We start from the raw sequence: 19,665 nt of genomic DNA, 5'->3' as shown, positions 1-19,665 counted from the left end.
AACCCATCATAGATTTGTTTATTAACCCAACGTGTGTTCTGTCCACTATTTAGCAGTTGAATATAACCCAGCAGAATTTAGAGTGTGTCTGTCTGTCTTTCTGTCTGAATGTATCTATCTATAAATACTGTGTATGTATGCATATACAATCACCTAAAGGATTATTAGGAACAGCATACTAATACTGTGTTTGACCCCTTTCGCCTTCAGAACTGCCTTAATTCTACGTGGCATTCATTCAACAAGGTGCTGAAAGCATTCTTTAGAAATGTTGGCCCATATTGATAGGATAGCATCTTGCAGTTCATGGAGATTTTTTATGTTATGGTCGATTCCCATTAAATGTGCAAAATGTATAGTTTTTGAATGCACTGCAAGTCACTCTGTATAAAACCATCGACCAAATGTGTCAACTTAAAATTACTCACTGCACAACAACTGACCGCATCCGACGGGTGTTAATTTTATACCCCGTCTAAGATGGTCTGTGAGGTCACAGTTTTGGAGATGTTAATGCGATGATTTGATTTGTTTTTGTGGCGAGTTGTTTTTGCTTTTGTGTTTGATTCGATTAAAGGAATCAGAGCTGAGCGAGACCATTAGCCTTTTGCTAAGACCTCTATGCAAGTTCAACCTATAATCATCCCATCACGAAATTCATCCATATTCCCTTACATGAATATTGGTCAAGCCCTGAGTGTGGTTCTGGGAACCATCACGGGAGGGGTGTAAAGTTTATCAACTGCACCGGGAGACGTGCGCCTGACCACACCGGCACGACTTCTCCACATCCCCGTATGCAGATGAAATTCCGGCCGCAGGAAAAATGGAGGCAGAGGAGCCAACAGCTGGCAGCTAAAGCCACTCTTTTTCAGTATTTTGGTCCATGATAACTCCCCAGTAAATTGGATCATCAATCTTCCAGTCATACCGGGAGAAAAAGTCTTGCGTTGCAGCGTCAGGGTTAGCCCCACATATGGAACTGTTTATCGGCTAATCCTGATAGAGGCACGAAGAGCGCGAGGGCACCAGATAGATCCCACCTCCTCAAAAAAAGATCAACCATATTAAGCGCCACCACATTACGAAAACCTCTGATTGTAGCACTGAGCCCGTTTAATTCTGCACTTCCTACAACTGGAGAGAGGAGGTATCCTAGGCTTGGATATTTTTGTTGGAAATATTCCATTCATTTCCTTTCCCATTGTTCCTGCACCGAACAGCATTACGCAGGACACACATCGTTTTAAACATTCATTCGCCTGTCACTCATGAGTAATTGAAAAGGAAGGAGTGAAAGGTTTTGTAGGAATGTTTGCGTCTCATGAAGCGGATTCTGACATCAGAGGCGGGTCAAAGATCAAATGTGTTAAAAAAAATGGTTAGATATAACCAGCGGTGTCTGAAGGGCTTTAGCAGTTCCCATGGAATGTAAGCTTGTAGAATTACAAACAAATCATTCTACGAGGACTGTGGCAACATCTGGCGATAGTTTTTTCCATGTGTTTGTTTGCGGAAAACAAACGGCATAAAGGCCGTACACACCGATAAAGATCTTTTACGTGCCTTGGATAACGCACTGTCTGAGCGTTTCTGGCTGTCTGAAACTCAAAGGGGCCCTCACACCGTGTGTCCGGCGGACCCCGGGCTGTTGTTACTGGCAGGCCCCTGTCACAATTCTCCACCTCCAGTGCTCACTCCCGCCCCCTGCCCACTCCTGTTTGTACACGCTAGGACAATGTGCATGTAATTAGCAGTCGTATGTGGCAGAAGCAGTCTTGCTGCCTCATGGGCGCACGCAGACCCGACTCTGGAGGTTCACGTGCACAACGCCTGGCTGTTTGATTGAAGTGACCACCGTGCAGACTGCGGGAGTCTACATAGGAGGCCCTCATTCCAATTATCACCCTGCACCGGTTCACAAAGGTGCCAGACGATGCAAACCGATGCCAAAGTGAAGTGACTTCCCATTTGTGTTCCATTTGGCCTTGCTGGAATAAAATAAGATCCATATTGTGTGTTAAAGACACACTATGCAGTTATTTTACCTTAATATAACAGCTTCAAAGTTATTTCAGTGGTAAACAAAGTCATAGTAGGGTGAATCATCCTCCTGTTGAAGCTCGGTGACGCCGGTAGCAAAACCAGCAATGCAAGCTTGGGAGAAGCGACCCTGACAAATCTTGCGAGAATCACGACTTGCTTTACGGCAACGACGTCACAAACGTTAGGCTTGTCCGACTTCGTCCGTCTCGGATCATTCTCGCGGTACATTGACGTCATCCAGCTGTCGGTTCTTGCACCGCTGCATGAAGTCAAACAAGCCTTAAACAACAACCGAAAACACGAATTTGAGACGTGACGCTCAACGATGGAAAAGTTAAGAAAGCGCGTTCGGAAGAGAGTTTGAAAAGGAAAAGAGAATCTGACCGCGTTAGGAACTGGACAAGAGTCCCACTCGGTCAGGCTTTTATTTGTTGGCGTGAGCTAAAAGACAGCACTGGAGGGATGCTGATCTGGCGATCTTGTTGATGGACTAGTAAGTAAATCTCTTATTTGTAAACTTGTTTGCGGTCTATGTTGTATGTTGTTGCGCTTGCTTGTAGCATGTCATGCGATTATCATGACAACATTTGTCAATATCTCACATAATTATCAGGACATAAATAAGCCTAGAGGTTGTAAATAGTGTAAACATGCACAATTTGCAAACTATTATGATAAATAGCAATAATCATGTATAGTGACATTATAACAACCAATGTTATGAAATAATGCAACATACACAATTAACTTTGTCATGGCATTTTGTAATGTTTACATTACAATAAAAAACACAAATGATATGATACAGTAGACATCGACTATAGACTGTTTACTTGTGATTTAGCTGCAATCATGTAAAACGTTATAAGCCAGCAAACGCGGTACTATATTATTATATGCCTACTCTACACTTGGAATAAACTTCTTATTATCCTATTACCATCATCAGTGGTTTAGTAGACTATGCAGTAGCCTAATATTTGTATGAAATTGTGAAACATTAACTGGTCATTATTTTCGGAGGTGTACAGAGTGGGGTGGGAAATTACGACAGTTGCCAAGTATTCCCCAGCGACTCTAGGGGTCGCTGTTTGACAAAAACAGAAAAATGCATAGAGCGCCTTTAACAGCGGTGGGTTACAAACGGAAATAACGTTTTTGCTGTGAAATTAAATGTTTTGACTTTTTTCTTGCCACGTAGGAAGATGAGAAATCCTGCTCGTCTCTGTTACAAAGCCACAGAGATGACAATGTAAAATGCATAAACTGACAAAAATGGTAATATATAGACTGAGGGGAAATCTATATAAGACAGTTCTCCAACCCCCTACAGCAAAAAGGATACAGGCTGTAAGATTTACGTAATTGCTAAAAAGTTTGGATTTCGTTTCATGTTTAAGTGTTCTATTTAAAAAGCGGTCTCATGTCTCATGGTATGCTAATGGCTTTTTTCCTCAGACAGGTCTTTGGCTCGTCCCTTCCCTTTCCTGCCAGAAACACTGGTCTACATCACCCATGCCAAGTTTTTCCATGATCCGGCCGTTCGCTTTCCGTTGGGTGCAATACATAAAATGAAAAGGTCAGTTTAATGTTTACCGACCGGCCTTAACTTACAAAACTCGTCTCGCTTTACAAAAAGATCACTTGTTTTGACATTTATAGTGCGTATTTGTAGTTCGGTGCAAATGCATTTCAATTCAACTTAATGACTAACCTTTTAACTTTTCTCCATTGCAGCCAACTTGTAATGAAAATTTGCAGACACAATCTTTTTTCGAATGCATTATGTCGTATTTGTAATGTGTTACGGACCCGGTTTTTATACTGTAGCTGACGTTTGTCCTTTCTGCTCCAGCTAGCGTGAACAAATATGTGTAGAAATGTAGACTGCTTTCAAGCACCGCATCCTTCGTGCATTACTGATTAGAGAAATAGATAGTCCCGCCTCATATTCACACCATTTTATTGCTGAGTTGGTAGTCGGGAGTCTTAAACAAACAGAGCAATGTTTTGATAGGACACCAAGGAGCCACGGCATTTACAGTTTCGCCATCAGTCTGCAAATTAATATGCAGATTTTAACTCTATATGGGGCTGTTTTCCGGACAGGGGTTATCCTATTCCCGGACTAAAATGTATGTTTGAGCTGCCTTAACTTAAAAACACCTTGTACTGATATATCTTAACATATCTGTGTTATTTTTTGTCTCAAGATGCAAACCAGTATAGTTTGTTGTAAGGTTTGTTACATAAAACCTACTTAAATGTCCTAATATAACCAAGGCCTAGTCCTGGATTAATCTAAACCCTGTAAATGTTCACTATTATTTCTCGGCCTTTAAAGGCACCATGCGTCCACAACTCACTCGTGACTGCATAGAAAACAGATCTTAATGAAGATGTACATCTGAGTGTCCAAGAGGGAAGTATTGCCCAATCGTGCTTAACTGTGCAGCACGGCTGTTTGGGGGTCACACGTGGGTGGGAGTCTTTTATTTCGAGAGATCTGATGGATGGTTCAGACACACATGGAGTATTGATATCCCTAGTATGCTTGTTCTTCACAGTGTTTCACAGGTGGAAGCTCTCTGGGCATTCCTCGCTCTACACGTGAAGAAGCTAAAAAAAATAAAGCGGTCTGTAAATCTGGCACATCGCCCTCATTGACACAAATCACAGATTTATGGGGTCGCTGCCATATGTGTGTGCGCATTAAATGCATATGTTTTGAAGCTTAACCTCACGCACGTACCTGTGGTCTTCCAGCGAGAGCTTAACGCGCCCCGCTTTCAGGAGGAATAATGTAAGTGAATTAAGCTGGCAGATGGGAGTTGATTCAATCTGCTCAGTGTGTTAAACAAGTACTCTCTGTGTGCTGCAAGGATCAAGACACAGCATTAAAAGCCATTATCGAATGAAGTCCTACCCGTCCACATCTGTTGTCTTATACCGGATGTTTATCAAGACAGCGGAGCTACTGAGAGGCGTAATCCTGTTTAGCAGGCCTCTTCAAGCTCTGGTTACAAAATAATTTCCCCCAATGCTGCCCACACTATTTTAATCGTTTTTAAGTAGCCGGTTGTTTTTAATGGCTTGCAAATAAGACGTGCGGACATAATATTTTGAATATGAATATTCAGAGGAACTTCCCTGGAATGAAAAATAAACCACAGTTTAACCTAATTCATCACCATAACCATACTAATCTTCTCAATATGGTAAAACCACCCACCAGTTAGATTAAGTTAAAGGTTCACACCAGACGGGGGCGCTGCAACTACAAAAAGAGACCTAAAAATCTTGCAGAAGAGTGACAGGACTCGAATTATCCAACACAAACAGATAATTTAAAGTCATTTTTCTCGTCTGTGAAACATTGGGTGGTAAATGTGAAAATAATAATATTAATAAATCAACATTATTATATATATATTCTTTCTTTTCTTTTTGTGATTTGCTTAAATGCTCTGACATTTAAATGCTCATTGCGCTCATTTAAATACTTTTATGCAAACATTTAATTATTTAAGTGCTTTATTTCAATTTCAAGCAGTCTTTAAGTGTCCACCAATCGCTTATAAATCATTGCAACGTCTAAACATTGGCACAGCTACGATGTAAAATCGTATCAGTTTTGCTTAAATGGATTTTGTTGAATAAATCGCATGGATTTGTATGATTTCTAAAATGCGCATGACAACCGTGTCTCTCTTGTTTAAGCGCTGCGGTTTCTGATTCATGACTTTCGTGTTTATCCCTCAGAGTTAACGAGCATTTTGTGTGGGCTGAGCCGAGTCCCAAAAACTTCTCGAGTCGAGACCCCAAATATCCCTGCATGACATCACGCGCATGAACCAGTAGGAGCGTGCAGCGGAGAGTTTGGGGGCTGGAATCAAATAGGTACGAGCTGAACTTTCTCAATCACTATCAATGAGGATTTGCATGCTGGACCTAAAAAGCGGCAGAATCGCTGGAGAATCACTTTGGACGTTTGAATGTTTCTTGCGAGTTTTCCCCGGGACTTTTTATTCTTGCTGATGTCAGTGATGTGCGTCTGCAACTTTTGATGCGCATCTGCGTGTTTCAGTGCTGTGGAGACACAGATGCGACTTCACATCTGAAGTTTATTTCTTTTTTAGATGTATTTTGCAAAGTTTTCAGAGTTTGAAGCATCTGTTTAATCCTCGCATTGTGGGTCACTGTTACTTTTTCCCGTCTTACCTGGAGAGTAGCGCTCGGGACATAATTGATTTTGTACGAACGTGGATACATTTTGTGTGTTTGGCACACAAGCATTTATTTGTTTTTATTTTATTATCCTTCCTATAAGGCTGCTATCAGAGGATATATGATGCGGTGGGTGAAGTATTGTGGATTATTAACAGCGCTGTGCTGCGTTCTGTGCTTTATCTCTGTGAATGGATGCCCGCATAAGTGCAGTTGTTCGGGCTCTCATGTGGATTGTCAGGGTCAAGGCTTTAGGACCATACCCAAGGGAATCCCGAGGAATGCCGAAAGACTGTAAGTACTGCACGCGCCTGATTGCTTTATCTTACCACTCTAACACATCTTAACACCTTAATGACAGCGACGCGCATCAAGTCATAGTAGCAGGGTGACACATTTTGTGTATCCATGAGGGAAAGATACTAAACTTGATGCTTACGCATGACATGTTGTAGGCTAACTTTAATATTATACAAACAATTACCTTTTAGTAAGGCTATAAATCCGCGGCAAATAACTGTATGTACATGTTGTTTATTTGTATTATGTACATGCATATTATGGGCTCTATATTCATGTAAGCGTGACTCAAGTTGAGGTAATTGTAATATTTGTCAGTTTTTGCGCAGTTGATAACCTCAATATTTAAATTCGCAAAGTTTTAAAAGTAGATATATTCAGTAAATTTATGCGCATAATATAGGCTACATGAGTTTTTATATTAGTTTTATTACTTATAGGCTAGTAGAATTGGAGATACATAAATAAATAAAGGAAATGAAACGCGTAACTGTCATAAACTGCATTTTGTAATAATTTAAGCATTAGTTTGAAAGTTAAAAGCTTATCTTGTGAAGTGAAATTTTTCTAATATTTATAAATGAAAGTGTTTAAACTTATTTAGATAATTAGAAACGAAAGTTGTTAATTGTTCATTGTATGCTAAATGTATCAGACATGCAATACTGATGTGACCGATTCTTTCATCCGGTTTAATGTGTTTATACAAACATTAACATGATTAATGACCATACCGTGTGAATGTGTGTGTATACCTTGGCCACATTAGTTGAAGTTGGAGAACCAATAGTCCGTTGAGAGGCGCGCGCTGCACTCTCTAATGTGTTTAAATGACTTCTAACCATTGATGAATTTCACTGTAAATATACTTCTTCATTTCCTTGCTTCAACTAATAAGCTATAAATAGGCCTACTAACATTAAGCCAGAGCAGGAAAAAGTTTTGATATCAAAGCATTCACTTTGTTCGGTGACCGGAGGTCTGGTTGTACTTTATAACCTTTGACCCCTAGGGGCCTTTTCAGTGGAATTTTTCATGTGGAGAGAAAAATAAATAAGGGTCATAACCCTCTGTATATTGGATTTGTTTTAAAACATACCATTTCAGGTCCTGTTTAAACTAGGCACAGATGCAGGACCTTCAAAGTTTGACAAGTATGAGATTGAATGCTTTCGCAGTGGAAGTGTACCGTTACATATTTTCTTCATTAAATACGAAGTGAATCATCTGAAGTCCCACGTAAAGTTATGGCGTAACATAACAGAAGTGTTTTTCACGCTTAAATCCAGGAGGACCCGTCTCCGCGTCTCCTGGGTACGATTAACACGCCAGCAATGTTACCAGAGCACCCTGGAGTGTTGATTTAACTGTAATGAGTGCACCTCTGCCCTAAGCAAGGCCTGCTTACCCACAATTCCACACTTCAGGCACATTTCCCTCGTATAAATGTGCATTTATTTGAAAGGCTTTTTCCCTTTGACAGCTCGTATGATTTTGCTCTCATTAGCGGCTCCTGTCAAAACTGTAATATCCTATTTCAGTCACTCTCTTTCTCTTTCGGACGCACACACTTTCGTCGCTCTCCCTATAATTCGCACCAGTTATGCACACACATTGTTGAGTTTAATAGCAAATTCGCTCCACCGACATCAGTTAGCGCTTCAGGAATAATGTGTCACATTTTTGGCTGTTGTAGCACTTGCTATTCACTGTCTATCAGGAGAGAAAATAGCCTCATTTCCTTCCTCTAATCACACTTGGGGTGTCTTAACCCTGATGTTGTGTCTGGGCCTTTGTAATAAAGAAAACACTGCATGTTAAAGTTAATATCTTGTGACCGCTTCGTGATCTTCTCGGAATTGATTATACATTTATATGGTTACCACACTTTAAACATCCTCTATGAAAAATATGTTTGGGGTCTTTGTTGCTATGATACATAGCAATGTAATGAATTTTCGCATGGTGAGATTCTTCGGCTAGATATCGTTTATTGAATTTCTCATGCCTAAGATTCTTAGACAAGATATCATTTATTATATTTTTCAACAATATGTTTTTGATGATGTCAAATTGACCACAAATAGAAACCACTTTAGTTCCTTTAAACAGAAAAAGATTCAGATTCATTCTCCTCAATGGAAGAAATTTGCATTTAGCATGCATCATATGCACATACTATATATATACTGGACCACAAAACCAGTCATAAGAGTCAATTTCTTGAAATTGAGAGTAATGCATCAACTGAAAGCTGAATAAATAAGCTTTGCATTGATGTATGGTATTCATGCATGGTATTGTTAGGATAGGACACTATTTGGCTGAGATACAACGATTTGAAAATCTGGAATCTGAGGGTGCAAAAATAATCAAAATATTTAGAAAAACCTTTAAAGTTGTTCAAATAAAGTGCTTAGCAACCCAGATTACTAATGATAAATACGTTTTTGATATATTTACAGCAAGAAATGTACTAAATATCTTCATTGAACGTGATCTTTACTTAATATTCTAATCATTTATGGCCATTAAAATATAAAACAATACAACACATACAATGTATGTTTTTGGCTAATGCTATAAATATACCCATGTGACTTATGACTGGTTTTATGGTCCAGGGTCACATATATTATACACTCTCAAAAATACCTAAAGGGTACATATTGGTACCTAAAAGATGCATACTGGTACTTCAATTGTCATATTTTAGGACCTTTGTAAAGGGTTAAATCATAGTGACAATTTTTGTACCTTTATTTCTGACATTGTACACATGTTACGCAGAAGTGATAACAGCAACAAAACAGTATGAATATGAAACACTCTTATAGAGTTTCAGCAGTAACAACATAAAATAGCGGCTGTCGTGGTCCGCACGTAACTTCCGGTAAACTCCGGTAAGAATAAATAACAACAAAGTTCTTTAAACGTAGTTTATTTATATAACAAGCAAAAAACAACACATAGATTATCTAGGAAACCAAAACATTTGTTAGTTTCGAAGAGATCAGTGTATCGCGTCAGCGCACGTGCCTCAGATGAAACCGTCTATAGCTGAGGGTACAAAACTGGGATAGCTGTCTGTATCTGTGACCTGAATGAAGAAGGATGAAGCTACGATCTTGATGAAAGAGTGGCTACGATACTGTTTTGGGTATTACCCTGTCAATAAGGGCTGACAGGTTGGCAGTAGGAAAATCAATTATGTTTGAGGAAATATTCATTATTTTAAGAAGCTTGGTTTTATTAGAGAGAGAGAGAGCATGGTATAATATAGGTTTAATGATACTACTGTACAAGATAAGCAGGAGGTATTGTTTGTCTGAGGGAATCCTGAGTTTACGACCAAATCATAAGTCTTTAAAAGTCTTAAAGAGCCCCTATTGTCCGATTCACATTTTTCAATTTCCTTTGGTGTGTAAGTGTGTATTAGTACATATTAACGATATGCAAAAGGTACAAACCCCAAAGTAAGAGATGACGCGAGTTATCGTCTCCAACGTAAATCTCTTTTCTTGGACTACAACGAACACACGGATTGTAGGCAACAGTTTACTTCCTGGGATTGGGGATGTAGACAAGACCGACATTTTCATAATTCCTCTCGCTTCGGACTCACAGCCTGTAAGTTAACTCCTGTTAGCAACCAAATCTTTCAAACATGGTAAGGAACGTCACATTTCCAGCTGACGTCAGAGGTATTCAGGCCAATCACAACGTACAGATTAGCTGGCCAATCAGGGACACAGAGCCTTTCAAATCCGTGCGTTTCATGAAGAGCGTGAAATCTGGAGCTACATAAACTATGCAACACATTGTATCATATCAAATACACAAAATAACGTTGTTTTTTTAGCAATGAAATAGGTGCTCTTTAATTTGAAAGGAAATGAGACTGTATGAGACTGCTCTTTGAAGCTTCCCTCACAGTATATCTGTAAATATCAGTTTATCAGCATCTGCTTGCGCTCTGCATCAGATGTTTAGCTTGTTTTTATAATGCTTAATTCTCGCAGGGCGGGAGTCAGCGGGACGGTGCGTGTGTTTGTTGTGCTGGTGTTGGAGCGAATCAGGTGGTGGGTTTGTGGTCTCCGGTGCCCTGCTGACCTCACTGGGCATATGAGGAGCATATGTGAAGTCTCTCACTCGGCGAGCGTTCACACTGCAGCCTGCCAGACAGCTGCTGGCACTGCTTGTGGGCAACGAGTTGGGGGGAAAGCTACGCCACCCAAACTTTTTTTAAAAACGTATGGAAAATATTCGTTCAGTCAGGACATCAAAGCTCGGAGCTGGCAGAGAGGAACGTGCACTGTCTTTGGCGATTCTGAAAGCCAAGGACCTCTCATCTCGAAGAGGTCAATCAGAAAGACAAGGAAGCTAAAGTCTGCATTTCTTCCAAGCTTGTGTCATGAGCGGAATGGATTTGATAATGCGCACGCCTCCGGACTGTTTCAGGTTAACTAGGGCTCTTGTTTTGGGGGCCATGCAGCAAAGCAACACATCAGGGGCTTTGTTTTTGTCTTTGGCCAATCTTGATAGTTACAGTTGAATGTAGATGGAAATGACATGGTGCTTATCCTGAGCTAACAAATTTGCATAAAACTACAGTATGGTGGTTTCATGGGCTTGTTTTGTTGATTTCAACAATAATAGAGACCCAAACATTTGGTTGCAGTTAGCGACAAGTAAACAAAAGAATCGAGTCAGAGTTTTTGAATGAGATTTGATTTTTGCTAAGGCCTCACATGCTACTTTAGTACAGTGTTGGGAAGTAACAAATTATAAGTAGCAACACCACTTACTTTAGTATGTTTTCCATAGCATGATAGCCTTGCAAATAACAAGCCTTGATAAATCACAACTACGCGAAGCAATTGTGTAAAGGAAAAATATATATATTTTTTTGTTTTATTAGTTGTATTTAGGGTAAATTAATACATTTAACTCTTTCCGCGTCAGCATTTTCATGATTTTCACAAAAGTTTAATGCCTCCTAGAAAATGCTCTTCTTTAAATATATAAACATACAATATATCAAATGAAAGAACAGACCCGGCCTCTGATTTAAAAAAAATGTTTCATCCTACCTTCATTAGATCTCTTTTTATTACCTCTCAAATATAGGTAGGTTTCTTCAAAAACATAAAATTTTGAGCAAAAAAGTAAGATAATTAAATTTTTGTAAAGGACTTTTGATAGACATCAGATGCAGAGCGATCCTCAAAACTTAGTCGGACATACAGCTGTTTGCCCTAGGGTGAGACTTCCGGGTTTAAGTTGCGGAAGTGCACCACCTGGTGGATAATAGCGGTATTGCGGATTGACTAAATAACTTGTCAATGGCAGGAAAGAGTTAAATGCAAATGCAAAAATAAAGTTACCCCTAAGGGCCGATCACATCTCAAATAGTGCAGAAAATTGTGACTGCGCCACTCCTCTTCTGCTTTCCAAAGCACTCGGGCCCTTGCGCTCACGTAGCATCTGTCGTTGCTTAGCAACCATAAGCCACACTCTCCATCCGCTTGTTAAGTTTCACATTATGCGGTGCTTTGAGGTTCAACAGATCTAAAATGCCAAAAAATTTAAAATCATGCTAATATACACTAGTATTATAATGCAAAACTACCAAAAACACAAGATCCTAATTTTTATCTCCATAACAAAATCTGAAATGACCAGACATGGACTCATGGACATTGATTTGATTCAGGGCTTATGTGATACAACGTTGATAGGTAAAGGGTGCAGCTGATTGGTTGGTCTTGTCTTGTCACATGATCTGCAGTGTGGACACGGCATTCTGAAAAGTTATATAGTGAGTTATATTTTAAACTCACTGTGGTGCCGTCATGGAAAATTGATGTGCGTCTACATTTAAAATAACAAACTTGTACATGAGAAATGTGAAAGGCCTCTTGGATGGTTTGGTTACATTTACATTACAAAGCTATAGTTTGTTAGATTTTGTAACTTGCTGAGCAAGTATTATAATACTAAAACAAAAATAAAGGTAACTATATTGTAGTTGAACGTCTTCAGGTTTTAAAGGCGGAAACTAATGTTGACATTTTAAGTCACCTAAACAAACACGCCCCTACCCCAAAGAATAGGTCTTTTGATAGACCCGCACCACACATACGCAACCAGAGGCGTCATGCCCATTCAAACTGAGGGGGCACCTGCCCCCTTGGTTTTTTGAGCCAATGGATTTTGCATCCAACCTCAAAATCAAATAAGCGTCCATTAATCTGTTATTTGACTTTTAATCTGTTTAATATGCACAATATTATACATTCTGTGCTGCATCCTTGTCACTTTTCGGAGATTTTCGCCGTTTTGATAGTGTTTTGATCATGTTATTACTTTTATTCTGGCGGCAGCTGGAGCTGCAGTCAGCGCAGTCGCAGACGTCATCAGCGTCTGGGCGCGCTTATGAGCTCTCTGCTGTTGCTGGTTTGCTGCTGTATTTGGCTAGCTGAGGAATTAAAACGTGTTAGAAACGCTCACAACATTTCCAAACCCCAGTACGGTAATGTGCAGTTAACCTCCTCTGTGTAGAAAATGAATGGTTTTAAATGTGACCGTCTCAACGTTATATAGTAGAGATTCATCTTCTTGGCACAACGCCAAAGTTCGCCAGAGTTCACGCTGGCGCGGAATCTCACATGCTCACATGAGGTAAAAATTTAATGCAAAAATCCGTTCCTCTAATAATTTTATCTAAACATATTTTTTTAAATCATTATTGGACATTAAAATCAATCACGTGGCTATAGCTTATGTCATTTTCGTTGTTTATATACTTTATGGATTTAAAATTACATTAATTTTATATGATAATGTAGTTGTTGTGCAAAATGCATTAATGACACAATTAAACAAGCCATTAAGACTTAAATAAAACATGCCGTTTCAGATGTAAATATGATGCAAATATGTCATTATTCCAATTGAATAGTATTTGATATAAAAGTTAGTCAGCACTTTTATTTTGGAGGTTTTTGCATGAAAGCAGGGGTGTTCATATTGTTTGAAATGTCATGGAAAAGACTGAAAGCTCTATAATATTTCGTTTGATGTCTGTGTATGCACAAATTTCTGTGAGCTGTTGACACTGTGCCCCCTTAAAAGAAATTGGTGCATGACGCCCCTGTACGCAACCCAGGCAACGATGTTGGTTTGTAGACACGCCGCTTACTGCTGATTGGCTAAGTGTGTTTTGGTACTCGGCCTGACTCCTTTTTCCAAAATGTTTATAAAAAATCATGCACCCCACCTTTAAGTAGCTTAAAGATTAGAAAGTTACATTAGTTTTTTCAAAAGGTTTTCAATTGCAAAAAATATATATATATATATAAAATAATGCGAACAAACACAACAAAAAACAAATAATAAATAATACAAAACTGTTATTCAATGGGGTCACTTACGTTAAATTGTACATACTTTCTGGTAATGACGTCTGGGTATGGGGCTTTGGGGTGGGGTTTCCTTGGTTACCCCTGCGGTCCAAGATGGGACTTGCGTTATTGATGAGCCTTTTGTAGCCTGGCTGTCATATTGACTTTCACACAGAAGTGTTAAAACGGCCCCCGTCACCTCTCAACCAAACGTTACTCTAGTAATTTAAGAAGTCATACAGTGTGGCTGTTTGTGCGATTTGTTATAAGGCTGAAAACAAACAATCGAGAGAGTAAACGCTTAAAATAGAAAAATGAAATAATTCATTTTTGTCCGCTCCGTTTAGCATGAAGTCAAAAAGTCCTTCTGGCGAGAACGCATCCAGACTTTGCCGTAATGAAAATATTTACTACAGTAAATGAAACTCTCCCTCGAATTGAAACTGCCAGCATTGCTCATAAACAATAGAGAAGAGCATAAAGATGTATTGGCCTTTTCTTACTTTATCTCTCTTGAGAATCCGGTGATGAGTTGGCCTTTATCCCCAATGCAAAACCAATTCAACCCCAAAATCCAATCACCTCATACAGTCATACCGAATGATTTTCTAGTTTTATCACAAATGCCATTGACCGGAGACGATAAGCAATCATCACTAGCTAAATTTAATCCATACCATGTAATCAAGGAGAAGAGATAAAGTTTTCGTGGCTTCGGATACTAACATTCTGAGTTTCATTACAAACCCCAAATCTGTATTGTATTCCCGGTCAGCTTACATCGCATTTCTGACTGTTTCAGTTATGTTATACATCATACGATTGGGGATTTGGAATTGCTTAAAGCTTTCAAGGTGGTTTTACTTAAAGCTTTATTCACAGCTCAGGAATTCTGGGACAGGACTGCATGTGTCCAGTGAAGATGTGTGGTAGCCACATTGCTGCTGGCTGGCTCCACGGGAGATGAAAGACCCAACAAGTGAACGATAATGACCCCCTTTGATCTCGCACAAGTGCAAACAAACAAACGTTCCTCCAAAAAACTTGGGAAAAAGATCGGTTCAGTTATGGGAGAGTGCCGTTTCCATTTGATACACACACAAAAAAACTGTGATAAGACACAGAAGCTCTCCATTTACATTAAAGTTGTAAAATCTTCAGCATCTTCATGATTTTGTTCAGTGGCATTCCGATGCCTCTTTGAATTATTTCTTTGAAGCGGATATGACTAATAAATACGGTCATTTAATAAAGAGATAATAGGCAGGAGAAATTACAGTACTTTGCTGTTGACAGCAGCCAACGTGTTCATTTAAATATGAAGGGCTTAATCTGTAAGGCTTTGGTTGTAGTTTATCGATGGAGATGAGAAGCGTCACTTGCTGTATCTTCTCCGATGATAATTAGTATGTGGGTGCTGTTCAAGTTGTTAACACGTTTCAGTAATAAAGAAACACCAAACAGATTGTATCAGAGGTCCAGGAGAAAGAAACTCATTTAACATTCCATACAGGTTTTCAAAAGGAAATGGAGCATACCTATCAGCCTTTGTGAGGCAGACTAGCGTGGCTTTAAGGAAAATAACAGAAGATTACGACAGGAAACGCATTGTGAAGCAGAAAATCATATAGGGAAACTTTTTTTCGTCTTTGTAGGTTTATGGTAAATCAGTCGCTGCGTCACAGTTTTGCGAGGCAGTCAAAATATCCCCCAGCTAAAATTTCAAAGATTCTTCTCTTTGTCTGGTGCCGCCGTGAAGTGCTAATGTTTTAAGCCAAGCACATTTTGGCTGAGTGGTCTGTAGGCTTATGACCCGGGTAGAGCGGTCTGACGCTGTGGACCCCCGAGGGGACACATTGTTAGCGAGGAGCACCTGCCTTTTGAATGGCTACCTTATCCCCTCAACAAATTAAAGCAAACAATAGCCAGCAGGGGGCTGCTGTATCTGTGAACTCCACCTTGTCAGTGTGAATGGAGGTTTGATTGAGTTTGTAGAGGAAGCGGGACTTAGTTAGCTCCCCTGGCAGTTAACACGTACTGTAAATAACTGACAGGGTGAAAAATGTGTGGATTGAAGTGAAGGGTAGAGAGCAGAGGATTCGTGCAGTGTTATTAGTGGGATTACGTTGCAAGCAGGTGAGAGGATACGAGATGAGAAAAAGAGTGGGAGAGAGAGGTACTGGGAGATTAGAACAGGAAGCAGCGAGAAAAAGAGAGAGAGAAAGAGAGATAGATGTGTGGGAATGGAGTGAAAATGGGTGTGAGAGATTTTGTCATGTTTGTCTTTGAAAGTTCATGAGGGCTGTGCCTCAAAACCAAACGCTACCATCCCGACAGCATTTTTAGGCATCACGTTGCTAAAAAGCATTTTTTTTTTATTTAATCTTGGTATAAAAAAAGTTAAAATAAAATAATGGTACATAAAAAGCAACAATTTACCTTCCCAGATAACTGTATCATTTTAAATGGATGATTTAGGTTTGCATTTTATTTTACAATGCCTATTTTTGGGATTGAGGTAAAAGTACCGATTAAGGTACATTCACATTATAAGCGATTTTGTTGCTGTGTGGCTCGTCTCTTTCATAAGAGGCGTTTCTAAATCTGGTTGTCATAAATGAGTAATGTCCACTCCAGTATCTGACGAGAGACGGATGATGTGAACTCCACTGCTTTGTTCTCATTGGTAGTCGCTCCCAAAAGTTGCTCATAATTTGCATAAAGTTAAACTTTTCTCAACTTTGTCGCGCGACTGGACACGCCCCATCCGGTCGCCAACGGTCACTGCCGCTCGTGTCACTGGAAGTCGCCAAGCTTCCATTGAAATCAATGGGATCACGTCGCTCTGCTACTGCTATTCGCTGCTAGTCAGAATGCAGCTTTAGTAATTATTTGTCTTGAAAAACATAATGTACATAAAAAGCAACAATGAACAAAAAGACCATTTTGGACAAATCGTTTTAAGCACAGGAATTTCTTAAATTTAGGGGGCATGCACACCAAAGCATTTAAATGCGGCTGAAAACGGCAGGCGGACACTGACTGTAGGCGCTTGCTACCTTTTTTTCAGCTGAGCGCTTTGGTAGCTATGATACTTTTGCTTTGTTTATCCGTCGTTGAACGTTTCGCCGGTTGGTTGTTGTGATATTTAACCATTCCTCCTCCACTCTGATTGGACGGCCAAGTAAGAAGTGATGAGCTGAGCTTTTTCAACTCTTGGCGTTGAGTGCTTAGTGTGGAAAAATGTGGACAAAACCGCTGTTTTTTTAAAAGCGGCCCACTTCCATTGGAAACAATTGAAAATATACGCTTGCCGCCGGCGTAAACAATTTGGTGTGCACACTACCTTATTTTTCACCATGAAAAAATGCAAAGGGGTCTTGAAAAAAAATGTTCACGATAAAATTTTAAAATTTAAAGTTTTCAGTGAATTTATGCAGTTTACCTTTCCCGATTAATGTATCTTTTAAAGGGATGATTTAGATTGATTGCATTTTATTTTACATTTCCTATTCAGGGATTGAGGTAAAAGTACTGATTAGGAATTCATTTTGGTGTTAAAGTCCACCTATTTCATTGCTAAAAAAAACATTATTTTGTGTATTTGGTATAATGCAATGTGTTCGCGTGGTTTATTGTTAAAAAACACATAATTTTTTACATACCGTACATTTTTGTAGCTCCAGATATACTACTTTGCTCAAAACGCATAGATTTTGTACAAAACTCATCGTTTTGCAAAGCGTTGTGTCCCTGATTGGCCAGCTAATCTTTACGTTGTGAATTGCCTGAATACCTCTGACGTCAGCAGGAAATGTGACGCTCCTTACCATGTTTGAAAGATTAGCTCACAATGCAATGTTAACAGAAGTTAACTTACAGGCTGTGAGTCAAAGCGGGAGGAATTATGATAATGTCGGTCTTTACTACATCACCAATCCCAGAAAGTAACTCACGTCATTGTTTACTTTGGGGTTCGTACCTTTTGCATATCAATAAAAAGGAATAAAACACACTTACACACCAAAGGAAATGTATATTCGTAAATCTTTAAATCTTTCTTCAACACTCTAGAAAATCTTAATAGGCAGCTCACAAGAATTCGAAACATAACCAAAGAGTAAAGTATAAGACAGGATAATCTTCGAATCCAGCATCTGTAAATCGCTTGTCCCCTCTAATATGTTTCCTATATGGCTCATATTAGTCCGCTTGATGTACGTTTTGTGGTTCTGGGGAAATCTTTTGAAATCCAGTATGGCTCTAAATCAGATTTATAAATGTTTATGTACATTATGAGAAACACACTGAGACGGGCCAATGTCAGTGCGTAAGCGTATATGTGCGCCATTATATGTCAATGTAAATTCCTCAGAGTAAATCTTTTCAGTGTGGCAGCTCTCTAGTAAACAGCGGCCACATCAGATCACATCCATAGGGATGCGTGCTCATTTTCCTGATTGTATACATTCGGAGACGTGCTTGTAACTGATAAAGGAATGGTCTGGGAAACGCATAAGGTATTGGGTCGAATGGAAAAATACTTTTTGGTATTATGTATTTATTCTTATGCAAGGGGAGACGTTTTCCAAACAGAAATGTTTCCATGCGATCTGTCATCCTCGAGCAGTTTATTCTCATCTTCTCATTCGCTTTGCTTACATACAGAACGCAATATCGAACAAACATGCCACTTTGAAATTTTTCAGCATTTAGCTGTCCTAGTTTTGTGTAGAAAAGAAGAAACAGACCCAGATAAACAAATCAAAGGAAAAGAATTGTATTGTATACAGTTATTGTACAAGAGACAGAAAAGGGCAGGTGCACGCCTACGTGACCCTGAACCGCATGTGTTTTCGTACGTGTGGGTATGGGAACGTTTAGAGTCTGAATGGGAGTCGCCTCCAGCTTAGCTAACGTGAGGCAAATGTAGAGAGGTAGTCGATCTCTCAGATGCAGTTTTCGGCAGCATGGCACTAATGCTCACTGTCAGACATCAGCTCTAAACATCGTTGCCCTGCGGATATTGTGAGTTAAGGCCATTGAAGCAGATCCAACCTCTGTATTTAAACTTACTGTTTGCTTACAAAAGCAATGAGATCGAAAAAGAAATAAACTAACTTTCTCCACGTCTTGTTTTTCCAGAGACCTGGACAGGAATAACATCACCCGGATCACCAAGGTGGACTTCTCAGGCCTGAAGAACCTGCGTGTGCTGTAAGACGTCCTCCTGTACCTCTCACTTTTGTAGTTAATCCTTCCTTAACTTGCCATCGTCGCCCCTCCTGTTCCCTGTTGTCTGTACAGTCAAAGCCATCAAAGAGTTCAAGGCTGAAAGCGGGGAGGATTACGGCACAAGTCATAATAAAACAAACTGACATTTAAGCTGAGTAAATCTGACACGTTTAACGCGACCCTTTGACTGAACATCGCATGAAGTCATTGGCTTAGCCTTAGCCAATCTTTAAACTTGTTCTCATGTGTGTAACTGTATATTCCATACCAAAACGCATTACTAAACCCTTAAAATAAGCAGGTGACGGGTTGCTTGCCCTGGAAGCCGTACGTGGTCAGGTTGAAAGTGTGCTAGCTGATTAATGTATTTTTTCCTAAAAGAGAGCTCATAGAGAAAGAGGCATGGAGATAAAATAAACAAGTAAAAAAGAAGACAAAGAAATAAATAAAC

The 19,665-nt window shown here is 39.5% G+C and overlaps 1 protein-coding gene across 2 annotated transcripts in view; it reads left to right on the top strand.

The window, feature by feature from the left end:
- The window catches only part of slit3 (slit homolog 3 (Drosophila)), a 254,076-nt gene that overhangs the window by 45,148 nt on the left and 189,263 nt on the right, over window positions 1-19,665 (top strand). The window contains exons 3-4 of one of the 2 annotated variants that reach the window (XM_073854133.1): window positions 3,505-3,625; window positions 19,125-19,196. In XM_073854133.1, the coding sequence (XP_073710234.1) occupies window positions 3,618-3,625; window positions 19,125-19,196 (80 nt within the window). In that variant the 5' untranslated portion in view covers window positions 3,505-3,617. Of the gene's footprint in view, window positions 1-3,504; window positions 3,626-5,892; window positions 6,568-19,124; window positions 19,197-19,665 lie in introns of those variants that run through there. The other variant, XM_073854132.1, reaches the window with a different exon arrangement.

This window comes from Misgurnus anguillicaudatus, chromosome 16, assembly GCF_027580225.2.
Source record: "Misgurnus anguillicaudatus chromosome 16, ASM2758022v2, whole genome shotgun sequence".
Taxonomy (NCBI): domain Eukaryota; kingdom Metazoa; phylum Chordata; class Actinopteri; order Cypriniformes; family Cobitidae; genus Misgurnus; species Misgurnus anguillicaudatus.
Note: the sequence above shows the minus strand (reverse complement) of the source record. Positions and strands in the feature narration are given on the sequence as shown.